The 18,990-nt window shown below is 42.7% G+C and overlaps 1 protein-coding gene across 7 annotated transcripts in view; it reads right to left on the bottom strand.

Annotated features, from left to right (window-relative positions):
- ACACA (acetyl-CoA carboxylase alpha) overlaps window positions 1-18,990 on the bottom strand; it is a 266,475-nt gene that overhangs the window by 38,149 nt on the left and 209,336 nt on the right. For all 7 annotated transcript variants that reach the window (XM_059908198.1, XM_059908197.1, XM_059908199.1 and 4 more), the window contains 2 exons: window positions 3,697-3,840; window positions 2,988-3,108 (listed from right to left, as the gene is read on the bottom strand). In XM_059908198.1, coding sequence (XP_059764181.1) covers window positions 2,988-3,108; window positions 3,697-3,840 — 265 coding nt within the window. The remainder of the gene's footprint in view (window positions 1-2,987; window positions 3,109-3,696; window positions 3,841-18,990) is intronic.

Here is an 18,990-nt window from a genome sequence, read left to right on the forward strand (position 1 = left end):
AAAAGAATCATTTATCAGCAAAAGCATCATTTATTGTTAAACGATGGGGTTCAGCTAGCAGAGAGAGTTTGCGTCTTTTAAATAAATAACCTGGCTTTTTTCAAAACACCACAAACATTTGTCAAAAGGCAGCCAAGTCATTAAAGATGTTTTCAAGATGTGTATCTCTATTTTAAAACTTAGCTTACAATTTTGTTTGATTCCAATGATTTTCTTTTAATGGAAAGCTGAAGACAGCCAAATGATAAGTATGAATGATCAGATGAGGACCCAAATTTGAGGAAGAGAAAAGGGAGTCAGCTTCTCTGCTAGAAAAGCAACAAGATACATCCGCTTTACTTACTGCTCACAAAGTATAATCTTACTACAAGAAAGGGCCATGCCTGTATACTCTTGATAGGTATCAAAAATACAATGGTTCAGATGAACACACTTAATGTCATTAACCTACTTTATGCATAGAATTTCCTTCACCAGCAAGACACATAAACTTTCAACATCTTAGTTTAAGAGAAACAACTTCTGTTTCACAGGTATCCATGTTTGACCAAGGCCCCATAAAAGCTTCTGCAAATAACTGTTTCTTGGCTGCCCCCTCGGCTCATAGTTTCTCAGCAAGTCTTCTAATTTGAACACGGCCCTCCGCCCCCTAAAAACCCAAGCCCAAAACCAATTAAAAGTGGAGATCCGAGCAAGCTAACCTCTGCTGACTTAAACAGGATGGAGAGTGTTTTATCAAGACTCAACTTGTAATTACTGTGTTCTACATTCCTTGCCTCTATGGCCCCAGTGTAAAATGTGATCATCCATTTCAAAATTATCTCTCTATCATGAGCCCAAAGCCGATCGTTTAGATTCTGGTCTCGTGTTGGGCATCAGTTTGAAGAATATCACGGCACTATCTCCTCTAATAAATGACTTTAACTTTTCACCTAGAAGATATCTGCTTTAACTTATCACAGGGAATCATCTGCTTTCTTTAACGCTTCCACTAAATTAAAATCTGAAGTCACTCGATTTGGGAGCGAGTGTTAGCTGCACAAGAGACAGCAGGATGAATTACTAGGGAGTCGATGAAAAAATATTATCCAAAACCCAGAAAACTTAGTTTATCACAAATTCATTTTATTCTGTGGATCTCATTAATAATAGCCAGGATAATGCCCATCTACACACACACACACACACACACACACACACCTGTTCACCCCATGAAAGAGGGCTCAAATTTTGATGAAGTTTCTAAACCAAACTTCTAAGTGCATCAGGATATTGAAATTTTAACTTTATATGCCTGGATCATTTGATGGTTCTTACTTGAATAGTAATGACTTGGAACTACAGAATACATTTCAAAATGGAAATTTTTTTTCTTTAAAACCCCTCCTGTCTTATATGTTGATTGACAGAGGGGAGTCATTAGTGGGCTATAGCCATTGCAGGTGGGCTTTACTGGGCCCCCTCAAAGAAGAGCAGGTCATATTCATTTCAGATGTAGAACTTAGAAGCCAGCTAACATGGCACCCCATAATTCCCAGGAGAACACTCACTAAGTCTTGTTCTGAATTCTGCCAGAAAAAGTCCTGAATTTTAAGGCTGATAGGTATCTTAGGCTCATAGTTCTTATTATAAATCTTGGTATCAAAATGAGAGGTAGGGAAAAAGATTACTATGGTGATTTTTCTGGTGATGTAAGAAAAAGTATTTAGTTTTATTAAGATTAACAAGAAAAGGCATTGAAGACAACAGGTAACATTTTAAATTAAAGTCAGCCCTCCTCTGGTGATTTTTTTATACTATCTATAGTTAGGCTTCAGATTAAGCCCAACTCCTACGTATTACCTGTTGAGACCTTGCCCAAATCACTTAACTTCTCTGAGCCTGTAAAATGGTCATCTCTTCTTATCTCTGAGAAGTAGTAAGTCCAAATAAGATAGTGTATATGGAAGTGCTTTACAGGCCCACCTGGCTTAGTGGGTGCCCACAAAGGTTTATTAAGTCTTCCTTATGAAGACTTCTTTCTCTTTCAACAAAATCACAATGACTCTTAAGTTTAAGGAATTATCTTCTGCATTCCATTCTTCTTTTAGATATAGCCTTTTTGGGAGGAAATAGTTGCAATAAACACGGAAAAAAGAACAAACACTTTCTCAAAAAGCCTAAAAAAAATAGATTCAAAATGTAGCAGGGGGATTTGGGGCTTCACAAAAGAACTTCCCGCTAAATAAGGTTTGTTAAAATCGCCAAATGGACAGACAAACAAGAAATGTACATTTGCCTTACGTGGAGTTACCTCTTTTTTTCCCTCTTTTTGTTTTTTAAGTTTGGTAAAATCAGCCCCAAGACAGAGGGATATGTTAGATAAACATGGAGGGAGGGCTTGTTCTTACTCGATATGGTTATCACATTAAAAGCTCTGCACAATCTCTTCATGAATAAATAATCTTACAAAGCAACCTTACATTAATAAATAAGGCACAGATCAATACTATTACCAAAATCATAAGAGAAGAAGGGCGCATGCAGGGTGGGTGCCCAGCAACAGCTTGCTGGGAAGAGTGCAGTCACGCTCTATAGTGAAGGGTCTCAAAGACCTTTTCCAAAACTTATCTGATCAATCTCTGTTTATAGAGACTAGATGGTCAAAGATTCTGGTCCTGTAATTCTATGACTTTATGGCTTATATTTAACTGTTTTAAAGTCTTTGTACCCATTAAATAATAAGTGCTCTAATAACAGAAAAGAAATGTATTAATGACTCCAGTGCTTATGACTCAATGGCTGATTTCATTCATTTTTCATTTGTTCCCGAAGGATTTTCTACTTTTTTCTTCAGAGAGCTGTTTTTCAGATTTCCCTCATTTCCAGGTACTTCAGTGGCTCTGTTTTCTTTGTCATATACTATTGTGCAGGAATTGGTTAGTGATTGAAAGGAAGACTGGAAGTTTGAGGGCCAGGGTGCCACAGACCCTCAAATGTATACATACTTGGGTGGGGACGGCCTGCCAGCATCCATCGAGGATCATATGGAGCCTTTGTGGGAATAAACTCGATGACTCTATCTATAGGATCCTTGGAATTCAGGAGAGGAACTGAACTGTGTACACTCTAAAAGGGGAGTTGGGGGGGAAAGAGCACAGCGATCAGTGAACAACTCCAACTCAGCAACAATCGTTATGGACAAAGACAGCAGGGCCCACATATGGAGTCATACCCGTTAGTCCCAATCGTCAGCTAGAAGAACCCTGATCTCGAGCCAAGCCCTGAGGAACAGGTACAGCTCTCAAGTCTCATGTAGGAGCCTGGCAGAAAGTGGGGCATTCTGACTCCTGATTTCAGTGTGCCCAGGCTCTCCGGGAAGCTCCCCAGAGAGATGGATACCTATTACAAAGGGGAAGACCCACAATGAGGAAGAAGCCTTAATAAGCTGGGATCTGAGCCCAGGTAGGACACGAAGGCTTCTGTGGCTGGAAATCATCAGAAAGGGAACTAACCAATGAAAACCAAAGGCATTTTAAAGGTAGGAGGCAAAAGATGGCTTTAAGAAAAAAAAAGAAATCAACGGCTTCCAGAGAACATATCGTAAAAAAATCCCTCTACCATAAAACAGTCGCACACGCAGAGGTAGTGAGCTCTGGTGAAAAGGCTGGGTGCTATGGGCTTCCTCGGTGCTGGAAGGAAGGTGGGAGGGCTTACCTTCGGCATGTAGGACAGCCAGTGCAGGACAGTGAACACCCCTTCAAAGTCATCACAGACAGTGCTGTGGGTCACCCCATTGTTGTGCATGATCTGGATGCCCCCGAGCTGGTTATTGGAGGTGTATACTTCCCTGCCGAGGACCTAGAGAAATAAACAAGAGAAAAGACATTCGTCCAGACAGAGAGAAAGGCAAAGTCTATTTCGTAATTCCCACTAAAATGGATTCTTTTCTCCACAAGACAGAGAATCCAGCCTCCGTGGGTTGTGCTGAGGGACTATCTGGGCCTTTGTCCTAAAAAGAAAACTTGGAAAACACAAAAGGCTTTTCAACAATCACATATTCTGTTGCAATTTAAACACCAGCAAGCCTCTCTCTCTCTCTCTCTCTACTAGCTGCCACAGATGCGTGTGGCATACTTGACTCTGAGCTGAAATCATGGCAGTGGGTAAAGCTGGGACCCTGAGACACAGGCTACGTCATCGCCTGCAGGCCCGGCCGAGCTGCTGCCTGTAGGCACAGTAGAGGGAATGTGCCTGTCTTTTGACAAGCTCAAGTGATGAGTCTCAGTTAAATAGAAACACTGTGAGGTTTGGATGCCTCATTTTTTAAGGGTTAATTTTCCCCTTTACATTTGATTTTTAAAGCAAAATCCTGAAGCAACTTATGACACATACATGAATGAACCCTTGAGCCGACAGTCCTCTTTGTGTGCTGGGTGCGGGGTAGTGATTTATACCCAAACCTGCTTCTCCTGCGTCCTTCCCTCCCAAGGTTCCAGGGAATTCAGGGCCTCGATTCCCTGGTGTATCCATCCCTGGAGGAGTTTAACCCTTGTGAGGTTGAAGGGCACCTGCAGTTGGAAACCATAAAGTTTCCTTTAAAAAAGAAAAAGAAAAAAAAAAAAAAAAAAGGAAGAAAAAATATTCTTCGACTTGGAAATCGTAGGGTTTCTTTTCCCCTTGAAGACTGGTTAATGACTTCTTTCAGGGAGGGAGGCTGTCCGACCCAGCAGATGGACGCTGGGCGGCCTGTTCACTGACAATCGCAAACTGCTGAGTGCGTAGTCATTGCCAGTCATCTATGGTAGCCCCGGAGAGCTCTTAACGGTTGTAGAGCGCTTACTGTATTTTACCTTTTCTTTTCCCTTTCCTTCTTTAGAAAATAACCACAACACAAAATTTCTTCCTTACTTTTATTCACTTCCAGTCTCTGGGGAGAAGCGAATAAATGAAAGACCAGCAAATTCTACCTGTATATTTCCATCCTGCCCCTTCCTGTTAGGAGCTGGTTCTCCTGTATGCTGGGCCAGCCCCAACATCAAGACCCGCCAAAGGCTGAGGAAGGTGGTGGCCAAAGCAATGACCTCCATGTGACCCAGCTGGCCTTGGTTCCATTTAACTTCAGCTAGGAAGGATGGAAGAGACTCTTCTGAAAGGAATATGGGAAGCAAAATGGCTCTCGGATTACTGCTTTCCTCGCAAAGGAAGCACAGAGAACAAGCCTTTGCAGGCAGCCCTGAGCTGAGTAACACACCAGCAGCTCCTTTGAAGGAGCCCCCAGAACCAGGGAGGCCGTATCTGACCACTGGGCTCCCCTCCGCCTCTCGGTCTGTCTTTCATCTCAGCCCAGGCGCTGCGGCTCTTTTCTCATTCTCCTGCTGTCTCTTTCCATTTGCCCTCTCCCTGACGGATACACTGATCTCTCGGTCACTCGGCTTTCTGCTCCACTGAGTCCATATTACTAATAACACCTCCGCCACGGCCAGTTTACCTCATGAAGGCAGGAGCACATCATTACAAAATAAACTCATAACTTTGACATTCTAGCAAATACTCGCCGTTTGTTATTTTTATGGCTTTAGTCTTTCTAACAGGCAGAGGGCATTACATACCTGTTTCATTTCTATCTTTAAATGTGTGCACACGCACACTTGCACATGCATCAGGAAACAAAACAGAACGAAAAACCAACCCCAAACAAATGTCCAAAGCAGTCAGATGATGGGGGACCCTGGTGGAGGCAGAAACCCTGTCACTCAGGGAGGCCGCGCTCTGATCTGGCTCCGGTTTTATGGATGTCATAAACCTGATGGCCCACAACTGGTCCTTCTGGGACAGACGGCCTCTCTGCCAGAAGTCATTCAGTGGGATCAGCAGTATTTTTAATTATTAAAATAAAATTGGAAAGGGGGAAAAAAAAGGAGACACTGTGCTGACCCTGAATATCTGATACCCACAATCTACGTCAGGAGCCCAGAACTCCTTACTGCCTAGAAGAGAGAGCTGGGGCTATTTTCTGCTCAGAAACGCTATTTTCTTTCCCATGAAACACTGTCTCTAATACTTGATAACGTCCAACCACTTAGAACCTCACACCTCTCCAAAATCAGTAATGAACCCATCGAGGACAAATTTCAGAAAAAGGGACTGAAACAGACCAAGAGATGCTTAGCTGTTCAAATACACCTTCCTCGGATGTCTTTGCCCCTTCATTTCAAAGAGGAAGAGAGCCTCTAGAACTGGGCTACTCCTGGAGGCCCCCTCACCTCCCCATTCTACCCCATATTCTTACAAACTAATAGGAGACAGACTTGGAAGGAGCAAGAGTTTAGTAACTTGGCATGTCTTCCCTTCACAAGTGGAAACTCAGGCTCTGACGTGTTGGCATTGTTCTGAAAAGGCGGCAGTATTTATACATTTCTTCTCCTCTGGGTTCAGAAAGAAAACCAGCGCTTACCACAACCAGGAACATTACCCTGGGCTAAAGAAACGTTTGTCACGTAAGAGGATTCATTTAACTGGGGAATTAAAGATAAAAATTATAGGACAGACTAACAGAGTATCCGAAGAGCTCTCTCTGATCAGTCTTATCATATGAGGTAGGGGGTGAAGAGGGGAAGGACACACAAAAATGAAACCTGCTTCACTAACCACAAACAAATGCCAACAATCATAGCTACTTAACAATCGGTGAAGAGAAAGCAGGAGCCTCCAGTTCATCTTCAATGACCATATGTTTGGAGCATGCACCAGTAGAATGAGGGCACACACAATAGCTCCTGATTGATAGGGGTCATTGCTGACTCAAGTGGTTTTAATGATTTTAGAATACTTCACAACAAAAGCTCCAACTGCAAAAGCAGAACCTGGGCGAGGACAAAATCCATTCTGCCTAACTCTGAAATGGTCGCGCTGGAACAGTTATGCTAACCCTGATGAGCACTGAGGAAGGCACGGTAAAGAAGCCACATAGACAGAACCACTGTTTTATTCTTCAATCTACTGCCCTACCACTCTTCTACAGAAAAACCTGGGGTAAACAACCCTCATTAACATAATATTTTCATGAAGTGGGCAAGCTTCATTCACCAATTTTTTTCCAACTTGGACATATGCGTTCTTGTATAAGTCAAGTTGCTTGCCACGTTCCAGTTCCGAAATTATTCCTCTCACATTTTATACTGCATGATACAAACTTTTAGTTTATCTGCCCAACAAGCATCAATGACCACTTAAACATAGGAACCACTCAAACAGAGGTGACTCTGATGAGGCCCCACTCTGCTGCCCCCAGGTCTAAGTGGAGAGGCAGTGCCATGCAATGCTAGGAACAGGCACCATCTCAGGTCCCCTGCTGAAGAGGGCCCACGCCGCAGGGCTGAGCCTGAAAGAGGACCTCCATTCACTCTCCATATAAACCTCAGCCTCATCCAGCACTTACAGCTGGCAGACCTGGGAATTAAGAGCGCCGCATACAGCCAGTGATTAGCAGAACACAAATGTGAGAGGCTCCACGGAAGATGCTACCTAGCCTTTAGAAATGCTGAGATACACAGGAGGTACAAATGAATGCAGCCATACGTACATACATGCAGAGGCCTTCGCCGCCGCCGCCGCTGCTGCCCCTTATCTAGAGACACTGCAGACAGCTCAGGTTTACCACAGCTGACAGGCAATGAAAACAGTCTAATAGACCGCCTGCTCTCGCCCTTAAATCCCTTTTTGGAGATCAAGATAAACACGTTCTTCCCATCCCCAGTGCTCCAGACATTTGACTGAAGTGGCAGAGCATTGTGAGGTTTTGTGCAAATGAAATCAGTGTGTAATACTGAATGAATGTAGTTATTTACTTGTCAGGATGTTTGTCAGCACACAGGCACTGAGATTTCCAAGTTTCATAGATGTAACTTAGCTCAATTTTTTTAAAAAAATTGCTTTTGTCCTGATATATACATTATGCTGGGGACCTTCCGACTTATAAGCAAATATCTGCAATCATGTGCTGAAGATGTGAAAAATAACGATGCATATCGATGGAATAAAAAATGAATTCTGCTGCTTCCCTCCCTTTATCCAACCTTTCCCCCTTTAAACATTCCTGATGGGTCAGTTAAAGAAGCAGGGAGTACAAAAGTCCTCCTGCATCTAAGAATTAGGCTACACAAGCTGAGTGCTTGCTGCAATACTCCATCTCATTACAATATTTCTATTCTCCAGAGGATTTGAGGAGGGGTTTTGTGAATTTCCTCAGCAACTGTCATCACTGGACTTCATCCATGATTCTAGATATTAAAGTCACTCTGGGGACCTGTCAGGTTATCAATAAAGGTTTGGCTAAGGCAGAAAGAGAGAGATGAGAAAGAATAAGTGGGAACACGGAAGAAGTATTAAAATGGGAACAAAAGAAAGGAGAAAGGATGAGAGAGGAAAAGGGAGGGGGGGGGGAGAGAAAAGAGGAAGGGGAAGAAAAAATGCAATAGCTCATCTACTCATGCTACTAACACCCTCTTCCTTGACCTGACAGGACTACATTTTTAAAAGCTGACAAGTAATTCAATCTCCAATTAACAATTTTAAGTGGTGCAGCACATATCACTGTGTAAATGTTTCTCCAGGAATATATCCAAGGGTGAATGGAATTAAATCTCTAGGGAGACAAGACCAGTGCCTATGAGACCAAGAATACTTGGGGGTTCCAAAACACAGTCTCTGAATACAAAGACGCAGGGTTACAAGTTCCTCTCCCCACTTTGTTGCCACTGTTGTCACTGGCAAACCCTCCAGAGCTGGTTGGCAGCTGGCAGGCTAGGGTTGGGGATCAAGAAGGGGCCCAGTAACACACTGCTGGCACAGAATGGGAAAGCCTCTGGTGTGAGCCACGGCTGGATTCAACACTGTCCACTGCAAGACCAAATATCTCTCAATTAGCAGCAAAATTATAAAGCGATCAGGTTTGGTGATGGATAAACTGGAGTAAAGGGACGGAGCTACCAGTAGTAGAAAAGATATTTAGCCAAAAAGAAACTGAGATGATACAGGCCAGAAATGACACTGGGAAGATCTCTGTTTACTGAGATGTAGGGAGAACAGAGGAATGAGTTAGACGGCAGAAGGATGGTAAGGATTCGAAGATGGACTGGTGAGGAACAGAGACTCATTTTTAATGCAACTGGGGTAGAGAAGAGCCACATGACAGTTTACTTGTTAAATGTATGAGAACAGGCATAGGCTTCCGGAGTCAAAACTGATGTCAAACGAAATCACTCACCTCAGGGATCCATCAACTGCTCATTTAGCTACAGACTCGAGCATACTGACAATAAATTACTTCCAAAAATAGAAAAAATTTAAAAGTGTGGTCTATTGAGGTATAATTCACATATAGTAAAATTGTCCATTTTTAGGTGTACATGAAATTTGACATCACATAGGCATATAACCACCACCACAATCACCCCAAAAGTTTTCATCAGCCCCCAAAGTATTCTCATTCCCTTAGTAATCAATTCCCTTCTCCCACCTCTGACAACCACTGATTCTTGGGTCTCAACAATATTGCCTTTTCTAGAATGTTATGAGTCTAGCTTCTTTCAGTCAGCATAATGCATCTGAGATTTATTCATGCTGACGCAGGTGGCAGTAGTTCCTTTTTTACTGCACAGTACTATTCCATTTTATGGAAATAACACACCTTGTCCATCTCTTTGCCTGTTAGCAGACATTTGGGTGGTCTCCAGTTTTTGGCAACTATGAATAAAGCTGCTAGAGACATTCATGTACAGGTTTCTGTATGAATACACATTTTCATTTCTGTTGAGTAAATACCTAGGAGTAGGACTGCTAGGTTATATGGTAAGTGGATAACTGACTCTATTTTTTTAAAAAGCTAAACTTTTTCAAAGTGGCTGTACCATTTTGCATTCCCACCAATACACATGAGAGTTCCAGTTGTTTTGCATCCTCACCAACACTTAGTATTGTCTGCTTAGAATTTTTTATTTTAGTTTAGTGGTGTCTAATTGTGGTTTTAATTTGCATTTCCCTAATGACTAATGATAAATATCTTTTTGTGTGCTTATTTACCATCCTTATGCCTTTGGTGAAATGTTTGTTCAAATTTCTTACCCATTTAAAAAGTTACTGGGTTGTTTTCCTATTATTGAGTTGTGAGAGCTATATATATGTGTGTGTGTGTGTGTGTGTGTGTGTGTGTGTATATATATATATATATATATATACACACATATACATATATATATATATATATACACATTTTTTTTTTTTCCAGTCACCTCCCAGTGGTTTTTCTGAATAGGATATGGGACGTGAGGTTGGTGGAAGGCAGATGGCTGTGTGACTGTCTGCGTGTGCCCACCAGTGGCAAGGCACAGAGTTTGGTGCCTGCTGGGATCTGGCTTCTTGGGGAGTAACACTGACCTTTCTTTCATCTTTGTAGCCTTTTTGTTTGTGTTTTCTCATTTACATCTGATGGGTAGCAATTTAATGTTTTCCCCTTAGAACACATGAAAAGCTTGTTATTGTCTTTTAGCCTAAATTTAAGCTCCATGAGAGCAGGAATCATATTTGTACACCCACAGCATAAGAACAGAGCTTTACACACAACAGGCACACAATAAATGCAGGTGAACTGCCATAATTCTCACTGCTCTATAAAAACTCAGCTCTGGTTTGTATTTTCAGCAAGTTGAACTACTATAAGCAAACGAAGTCTTTCCTATTAGTGTTATAATGTGTAGCAGGTTCCTTAAGCAAAATGAGTGGTTCAATTTTCCTCTCCTTTTAGTTTTCCCCAGTGTAGACACTGGGTTTTTCTTTCAAAATTCTTTACCTGGGCTAGAATTAAGCTAGTAACTCTATGTACTATAAAGTCATATTATACTAGGGTTGCTCTACTGAACTGCATAAACCTGCTTTAGCTGTTGAGAAGACATTTTATCAGAGGGTTAGATAGAAAATGAAGATACCCAAAACTTGAATATATGTTCCAATGGTCTTGACTTCTCATATTTGCATCTTATGCTGTTGGTTAAATTTGGATGAATTCCTTTCCTTAATAAACACCGATTTCTCGATTTCTCTTATGTACAGACTATTTTAAAGGGCTTAAATTCCAGACTGAGACATTTAAAAAACTAGGAACCAGTGAAGAATCAACCAGAAAAACTTGAAGCCTGGGCATGATAATCTATAGCTCAATCTAAACAGCTCTTAAAGCTTCTCCTTTCATAATTCAACACCCCTGACTGTGTACATCAGCTGATTAGACTGTGTGAAGATGGCCACTCTGAATGAGAGGGGACATAGCCAGATTTGGATCCATGCACGGGGGACATTCCCGAGAATGATGAACAGCCAGGAGTCAGGTTTCTAAACAGTCTCGTTTCCTGCGTCTTTATCATATTCACACAGCAGTCTGTGCACAGCCAGGGACCGGGTCTGTCTTCCCCCTGGAAGACTGAAGTCCTTGCATTTCTAATCTACCAACGTGTGCAGTTCTTGCACTTTTAATTTATGAGCGTTTGGGGGGGACCTCTCTGACTTGGGAACATATTGGCTCGGTCTAATGCTTGGAGATTATTAAACTAGGAGCTATGCTCCACTATCAAGTCTACAGATCTTTTATTTAGAAGATATGGTGCTCTAAATGCACAAAGAGCTCCCTGTCACCTTCACATTAAAGCCCCTAGTGCCTGGTAAATGGAATTATATAGCTGTCATCTCCTTTCCCCAAAGTTTTAAGAGTACAATGGGCTCATTTTTTCACACTCCATCCCAGCTTCAGAACTAAGAGACCTACTTTGTATTGATTTAAGGTCTCAGAAATAAATAAACCTGCTTCACCGCTGTGATTCACAACAAATTCATGATACACTATTGCATGATATATTTCAAGCTCTGGCTCTGGCTCTCTTTTTCCTCTGGTGAGTGATGGGGGAGGTGGGAGGTAGTGGGGAGCTGCAAAGCTGACAGCTGGATGGTTATTGGAGATGGCTGCTGACTGCGAAGCCAAGAACAGACACTGTTGAAGGAGCATGGGATTTTTTTTAACTGGGGGGCAGGAGTGAAAAGCTAATTTACTTGGGTTTCAGGCTGGGGATGGGGGAGAAGAAAGGTTAAGGGGATAGCAGAGGGAAAGATGGAATAGCAAAGCTTCAACTGAACACTAATTTGCAAAGACAGAGCTATGAACATGTGTAGAAAGAAAGGTGAAGAAAATCCAGCATAAGAAGGCGTAACATCTGACTGGAAGATGAAAACGCCCAGCTGCTCTGCTTAGGGCACTGTGCTGGCAGTCCTCAGGGGGCACTTAGCTTGAGTTCAGGGACGAGGTTTTATGAGAGGCAGAACGTGCCGAGACCCTACACGCCACAGAACCTGTGAAGTGGAGGCATCTCTTGATTCCAATACTCGGGAAGCATCCCAGTCCGGGAGGCTGGAATGGACCCTCTAGAGAGAGGGCAGAGATGTAATGGAGGTCCACACGTATGAAGTGAGCCAGAGACTGCTCCCTGAGCTGAGAGGGTAATAAGCTCTAGCATTTCACATTTGGTTTGTGTGCCCATAGAGCTTAAGATTACCTCAGTCTACAGCACCTTTATTGATTCCTGAAATAAATACCACCAAACCATGAGTTTTAACTAGTACCTAAATATGCAGCACTCAGAAAGACCTATCTTTCAATCATGTATTAGGATCCTGACTTTCGACACGGCAGGTGATGGGCAGGTCTAAAAGCCGTGCGTGACGCCATATGGCAGACTCCTAAGGTTCCATAGAGTACTACTTCATAGTGGTGAGTTTTAGCTGTTTCTCTAGTAATTACTAAGTATTTCATATTTTCAGCTGGCAAGAATGTTATTTATGAGTCCAATTTCTTTTCTATCTTTGAAGAGCATTTCCATCTTCACTACATTTGTTCTTGAGACAAGACCAGACTCTGAAAGCAAAAATACGTGGGAAAGAGTTTGGTTCTGTTCAGTTCTACATAAGCCAGACCATCAAACTGGGAGTTGCTTTGTTAATTTTGAACTGCTTTTTAAGAGGTATTCGTTTGTCTGTACAGAGAAACAGACTTTAGCCAAATATAAGGAAGAACTTTGTACAGATGAAAGGGATTGGCTGAAAAAGTACTGAGCTCCCCTTCAGTTGAGTTTTTCAAGCGTAACGGAATGACTATTTGGTAATGGAGTCACAGAGGAAATTCAAACAACAGTTGGGTGGTTGGACTTCTGAGGATCCTTCCACTCCCAACAATTATAATTCTATGGCCCCTTGGTGTCATCATGAACGATATCACCCCTCCCACCCACCACGGGGCATTTATTCTTCCACAATATGGATAAGAAACAAAAAATTTTTGAATTGTTATGCTTTACAACTCCCATTCCTAATCTTGCTAATATGTAATAATTTTACACATCACTGATATGTAATCTCACTAACATAAAATTCTCTCACATGTAGTCACTTTTTTGATCCCCCCCAACTCCTTCCCCTCATCTATTCTCTCCCTGCCCCAGCCTAACACGGTTCCCTGGCTACAAATCAAGATACATCTTCATAGCATAACAGGATACTAGAAATTAAAGAGAATTTAAGATTAAGAGAAACTCTGGCCTTCACCTTAAGGTGGGAAACGTATTTTACAAAGAGGAAATTGAGCCCCAAAGAGATTAGAGCCCAACGTTGCTTTACCTAGTAAATGGCAAGGAGAGGAATAATCAAAACTTTTTCATTTGCTTTTTTTTTTTTTTTTAAATAATCTAAAGGCTTTGAAACTTCAAAAAGTTTGAGCACATTTACAATAGTTTGTCAAACATGATAATTCCTGAGTCTCTATTTAATGCCCAGGCAGAGACTCAGAGCTTTGACTTGATGCTTGTGTGGGTCTCCCGTCCTGAGTCTCTAAGCCACCATGCCCACATGGGCTGTCTTAGAGTCAGAGGCAATGGAGCTCTGAATACGAATTCTACCGGAGAGCCCGGGATCAGACTTCTGGTATATTACCTTGACTCACTAATGGAGTCCAAGATACCTGGTACAGTTTCCTACCAAACCCAAGGAACATCAAACGAAAGACAAATAAAACAACCCCCCAGACAGAGTGAGGTGTGCCCATATTTTGTGTGTGTGCAGGGGGAAGGGCTTGAAAACTAAGGGGATGCGCCCACTGCAACCCTTTCTGAGAACTCGTTCATAATGCTAACGCGAGGCTTACTCAGGAAGCTCAAATGCCCTCTTTAGAAAGGAGAGCGATCCCATCTGGAGCTTCGGAGCACAGGGCCTGTCTATTGTGAAAATAGGTAGTTAGGGACTTTTAAAAATGCAAATTGCTGGATTGATCCTTAGAGTGATTATGGGCTATTGTATCAACAAGTCCTTGGGGACTCTCGCAGACAGATGACTGACACATATACTACCCTATCAGGACTGAACATGGGGCCTCTCACATTAATGGCTTTCCAAAGTGTGTGACTGTCTTTAGATAACATCTATAGGGGAAGTCAATACATGAATGTACGCCACAGTGAGGAGTGACATCTAACATTTTCTTAAAGGAATTTTTGCCTTCAAAGGGTCAGAAAATATAGAGAATGTTGTGTTCGTATTTCCCTTCCAGGGCCTGGATAATGAGTTGCAATGAGAAAGACCCCTAACTGCATCACAGGGAAGACCACAACAGTGCCAGTGATTTACCAGTATTAACTCATATAATCTGCACAAGAGCCTGGTAGATAGGTACTATTATGATCCCCGTTTTACAATTAATACAACGGTGACCTGGAAGGGTTAAATGCACTGCCCAAGGTCACACAACTCACAGGTGGCAGAGCCTGGACTCAAACGTGGCCAGTCTTAACTATTCCACCTCTTTCAGTTATGTGACAGTTACAATGCTGCCTCACAAAAGAGCTAAAGAACTGCCCCCTTGCTTTCTCGAGCCTCTGGGACTGACTCTCACTTTGAGTGTCACAGAGTCATGGGTGAGGAGGAAGGATGTACAGTGCAGTCCCCTGGCGCTACAAGCTCCTGGGAGGAACTCTGATACTGTACCCAACAGAACCACATTTCATATTGTACAGACACATAAAAATATGTATTTGGAAACTGAGGTCCAGAGAAGGACTGATACCAAGTCTCAAAAGCAAGATTAGCAGAATTAGCCCCCTACAGGCCTAACATACAGCCCTAGCCACACTCATCACATAATTTTTTTTTCCTGGCAGATTCAGTGGAAATAGGGGCCAGCTCTCGCTAAGGGGAATGAGATTATTGGATTTTTTTTTTTTTTTTTTGCCTTAAACCAGAAGCTTTAAAATGCTATCACAAGAAAATCATATATCACCTCTTGAATGAATCTATAATCTATCTATCAGGCCATGGGCACATGCCTTACCTCCACAGACAGTAACTGTCCAGAGGACAAGTCAAAAACTGCAATGCTGATTTCTTGGTATACAGAGAGAGCTTTCACCAAGTCTGGGGCAGTGGACTGAGAACTGGCAGGCTCTAGTCTACTTCCCTTATCACACTAGGTCCTCCCAGCCTACCCACCACCTGATGTTACAGTACACATATTACACAGAAACAGAGACGGGGAGTGGAGGGGAGAGGAAGTGGGTCCGAAAGTCACTGCAAACATCCAGTGGCACCTTGACTTAGGAGTTTATGACTCTACAAACTGTCACAGACCCTTAAGGGTCTATCTTTCCAGTTCCCCAAGCACACAGACTGCTGCCTTTGCCAGGCCAGCATGACTCACTTTGAGCAGGTAGTCTGTCATGTCCATCAAGTCCGCCCTTACCACTCAGTGAGGCATTTTGAGGGATCTGCCCACCAACAGCCCACAGTTTGTAGAGCTGGGAACCTATGACCCACTACCTGGAGTGACATGAAAGAGCAGGCCCTTAGAAGCTTCTCTTCCTAATGTCATCACTCTCGTGATGTTTGGACATAAAATAAAATGACCGGACTGCTTTCTCTTCTCAGGCCTTCTGGACACTAAGCCCAGGGGACTGAGCGCATCTTAAATGAAACTCGGGGATGTGGAAGTTCATGTTCTGCTGCTACTTCTAGTCTTTGTCAGTGGAACTAGGTTACTTTACCTCTTGCTGTTTTTGTCTTTCCATCTGTAAAATGGCCCTGATGCCACCAGCCCACCCAGAAGGTAGCAAGGAACCAGATAGATGTTCTTGATTTTAAGTTTCAAATAAAGTCATGCAGGCTGCCTCTAATCACCATCTCATTACCTTGAGTTCAAATGTCAACTCTGCTTCTGCAACACTTAAGGAAACCTGGATCCTGTATTTCTCCTCACCTTTGTAATACTTTGAGTATTTTACAAATAACTGCAGGCAGCGAAGAACAAGACATTCAAGGAAAGAGAATACACAAATACTGAGATCACAAGGACAAGGGATCAAAAGACGCATATGGGGAGCTCTTTCTGGTTCTGGAACAAAAGACAGAGTGGCAAAGGATGGGGCCCGTGAATAAGATGTGTAGGTGAACGGTGAAATCACTGAAAGAGAAAAACAGGAAACCGCCGGGATGGTTATATTTTATATGCAGATGACCACTGTTGGCTACAAAAAGAAATCCTTTAAAAAGTAAGAGTCTTTGGAAGCAAGAGGTTAGAAGGTCTAAACTAATTAAAACCAGGTCGGCTAACGACAGGCAACATCACATGAGCACTGAGATGGAGAGTAGCTATAAAAGCTTGACGCGTACATGCAGTGTATTAAGTTGGGAATACGTGTCTCTCCAGCTTCATATCTATTAAAGGAACAAACAATTTACATGTGGCTGCATTACGGGAGTGTGATATGTGGAGTGACAAACCTTTCTCTTCACATCCAACTATGTTCAGTCAAAGCAGAGATGGGGTGGAGGGGGGTGAGGAGGGGAGGAGAAAAGCAGGGAGAAAGAAAGTTTTTAAAAAATCTCTGCCTCAGCAAAAGTTTTCATTAAAATTTTAGACAAATGATCCCTGTGTCCTTCTCCCTTGCTGCCTGGGGCTCCATGCTATTTCTATGCAAATAACAACCTCGTGGTTTATATCTTATTATTTCCACCAGAGCTGCAGTGCGACATGACCTGAGACGTGTAAGAGGTGGGTGGGGGGCTGGGGGGTGGAGTTAGAGAGGAGAGAGAGACAGAGGAAGAAGGGAGAGACAGAGAGAGAGAGAAAGATGAAGTGGGTGTTCACTCAAGTGTGAACAAATATTGTCAGGAGTGAGCGTCAAGAACAAAAAAGAATTGCAGGGATAACGTGTTTATTTCAGTCTCCCCACCCGCCCTTGCAAACCGGCACCTTTTAAAATTCATTGGGCATCAGGCGATCATGCACAATCCATCTGCTTTCACTTTATCATTTGCATTTCATGCCTCCTGGCTTTTGATGTGCTGATACTTTGATGCAGTCAGGAGACACGCATTATCATTATTTCAATTTTCAAAGGGGTCAACGGGATCGGCACTTGCACACACAGATTTTTTTCCCCCCCTACAACCTCTGCACAACCACCTCCCTTCTTATTCTTCACCCTAATTTTAACATAAAGGATGAAGACTCAAAAAGGTAGGGGTCAAATGTTTACAGCCTAAAAGCTCGCATACACTGCCTACATTCCCGCTTTACACAGGTACACGCGTACGACAAGCTAGATGGCCAGGGCTTGTGGAGTCTCTACAGGGTTTCAGACACACACAAAGACTCACACATGGAGACTCAGGGAGGCACACAGACAGAAAAAGAGGGATCTAGACGCAACATACAGACACAAAGAGACAGAGACCAGCACTCACACAGGAAGAGGCATGCACTCAAAGTGACCTGGACACATGCCCAGAGGATGCGAGACAGAGATTCCTATAGGAAGAAAAGGCAGATGTGCAAAGAGACACCAGTGCAGACAAAGGCAGGATGTGCACAAGGAGGGAGGCGGAAGAGGCAGTCTGAGCGTGTGGCTCCTTTCTAGTTTCCTTTCTCGTACCTGAGAGGCAACAGGGGCAGACAGGACATTCTTAATGAATTTGCATGAAATCGGGGGTCTTCCAGCACCACGGCTGCACATAAGAGGCAGTGACATGAAGACAGTGAAGCGGGCAGAGCAGGGTTAAGTAACCCCTATAACTGATCACTCCCTTCAGCTACAAATGATCGCAGCCTTCTGGAAATGAGCATTGTGGGGTAAGTTACAGCTACAGCTTTACTGTCTTTTCCCTACAACTAGACTTCTCCTTTAACAAGCAGCCCTGCAGGCTAGGAGGAAGATGAATATAATGAATTTGATCATAACAATTCAACCGGGTTTTAAGAAAAAACTCCCTAATGCTTTCTTTGTGGCAGGATTGAAATTCAACTAGCAAGTTTTTAGGAAAAAACAAACAAACAAACAAAAACCCCAGCAGCAGCGACAACAACACAACACCACCACCTTTGCTTTTCAGAATATTCTTTGGATATCAGGGAGAAAATAAAAAACTCAATGTAGCAAGGTACTTTTCAGAAATTAGCTCTTTGTTCAGGTACGGGAACATTATGGAAATGCAGGTGTCTTCTTTAAATTCTATCCTCACAGATAATGGTATCTACAATTCTCTTCAGCATTCATCAGTATCTCATCCTAAGAAGGTATCCAAAAGAACAACTTAAAAATAAAGTGAGTTTCTCCCGCAGCAATAATCTCCCTCAGTAGAGCAGTTCACAATATTTATTTCCAGGCTACTCTCCAAAAAGAGAGCAGGACATCCAAGTTTGCCGTTGTTAGCACTGCTCTGCCTTTCCTTGGAGAGAAAGGCAAGCCCAGAGAAGGACACGAAGTTCATACGAATGCAGAGAGCAAACTTATCACACCACACCATTTTCATTTCTGACATCCCCAAAAGCTAATTGGACTGATGGCAGCGTCAACTTATTCTAAATGGGAATGATAGGATAGGACACTTAATTCCCATCCTTCCACTTGAAAGCCAAGGCTTCATAAA

This window comes from Balaenoptera ricei, chromosome 20, assembly GCF_028023285.1.
Source record: "Balaenoptera ricei isolate mBalRic1 chromosome 20, mBalRic1.hap2, whole genome shotgun sequence".
In the NCBI taxonomy this organism is placed as follows: domain Eukaryota; kingdom Metazoa; phylum Chordata; class Mammalia; order Artiodactyla; family Balaenopteridae; genus Balaenoptera; species Balaenoptera ricei.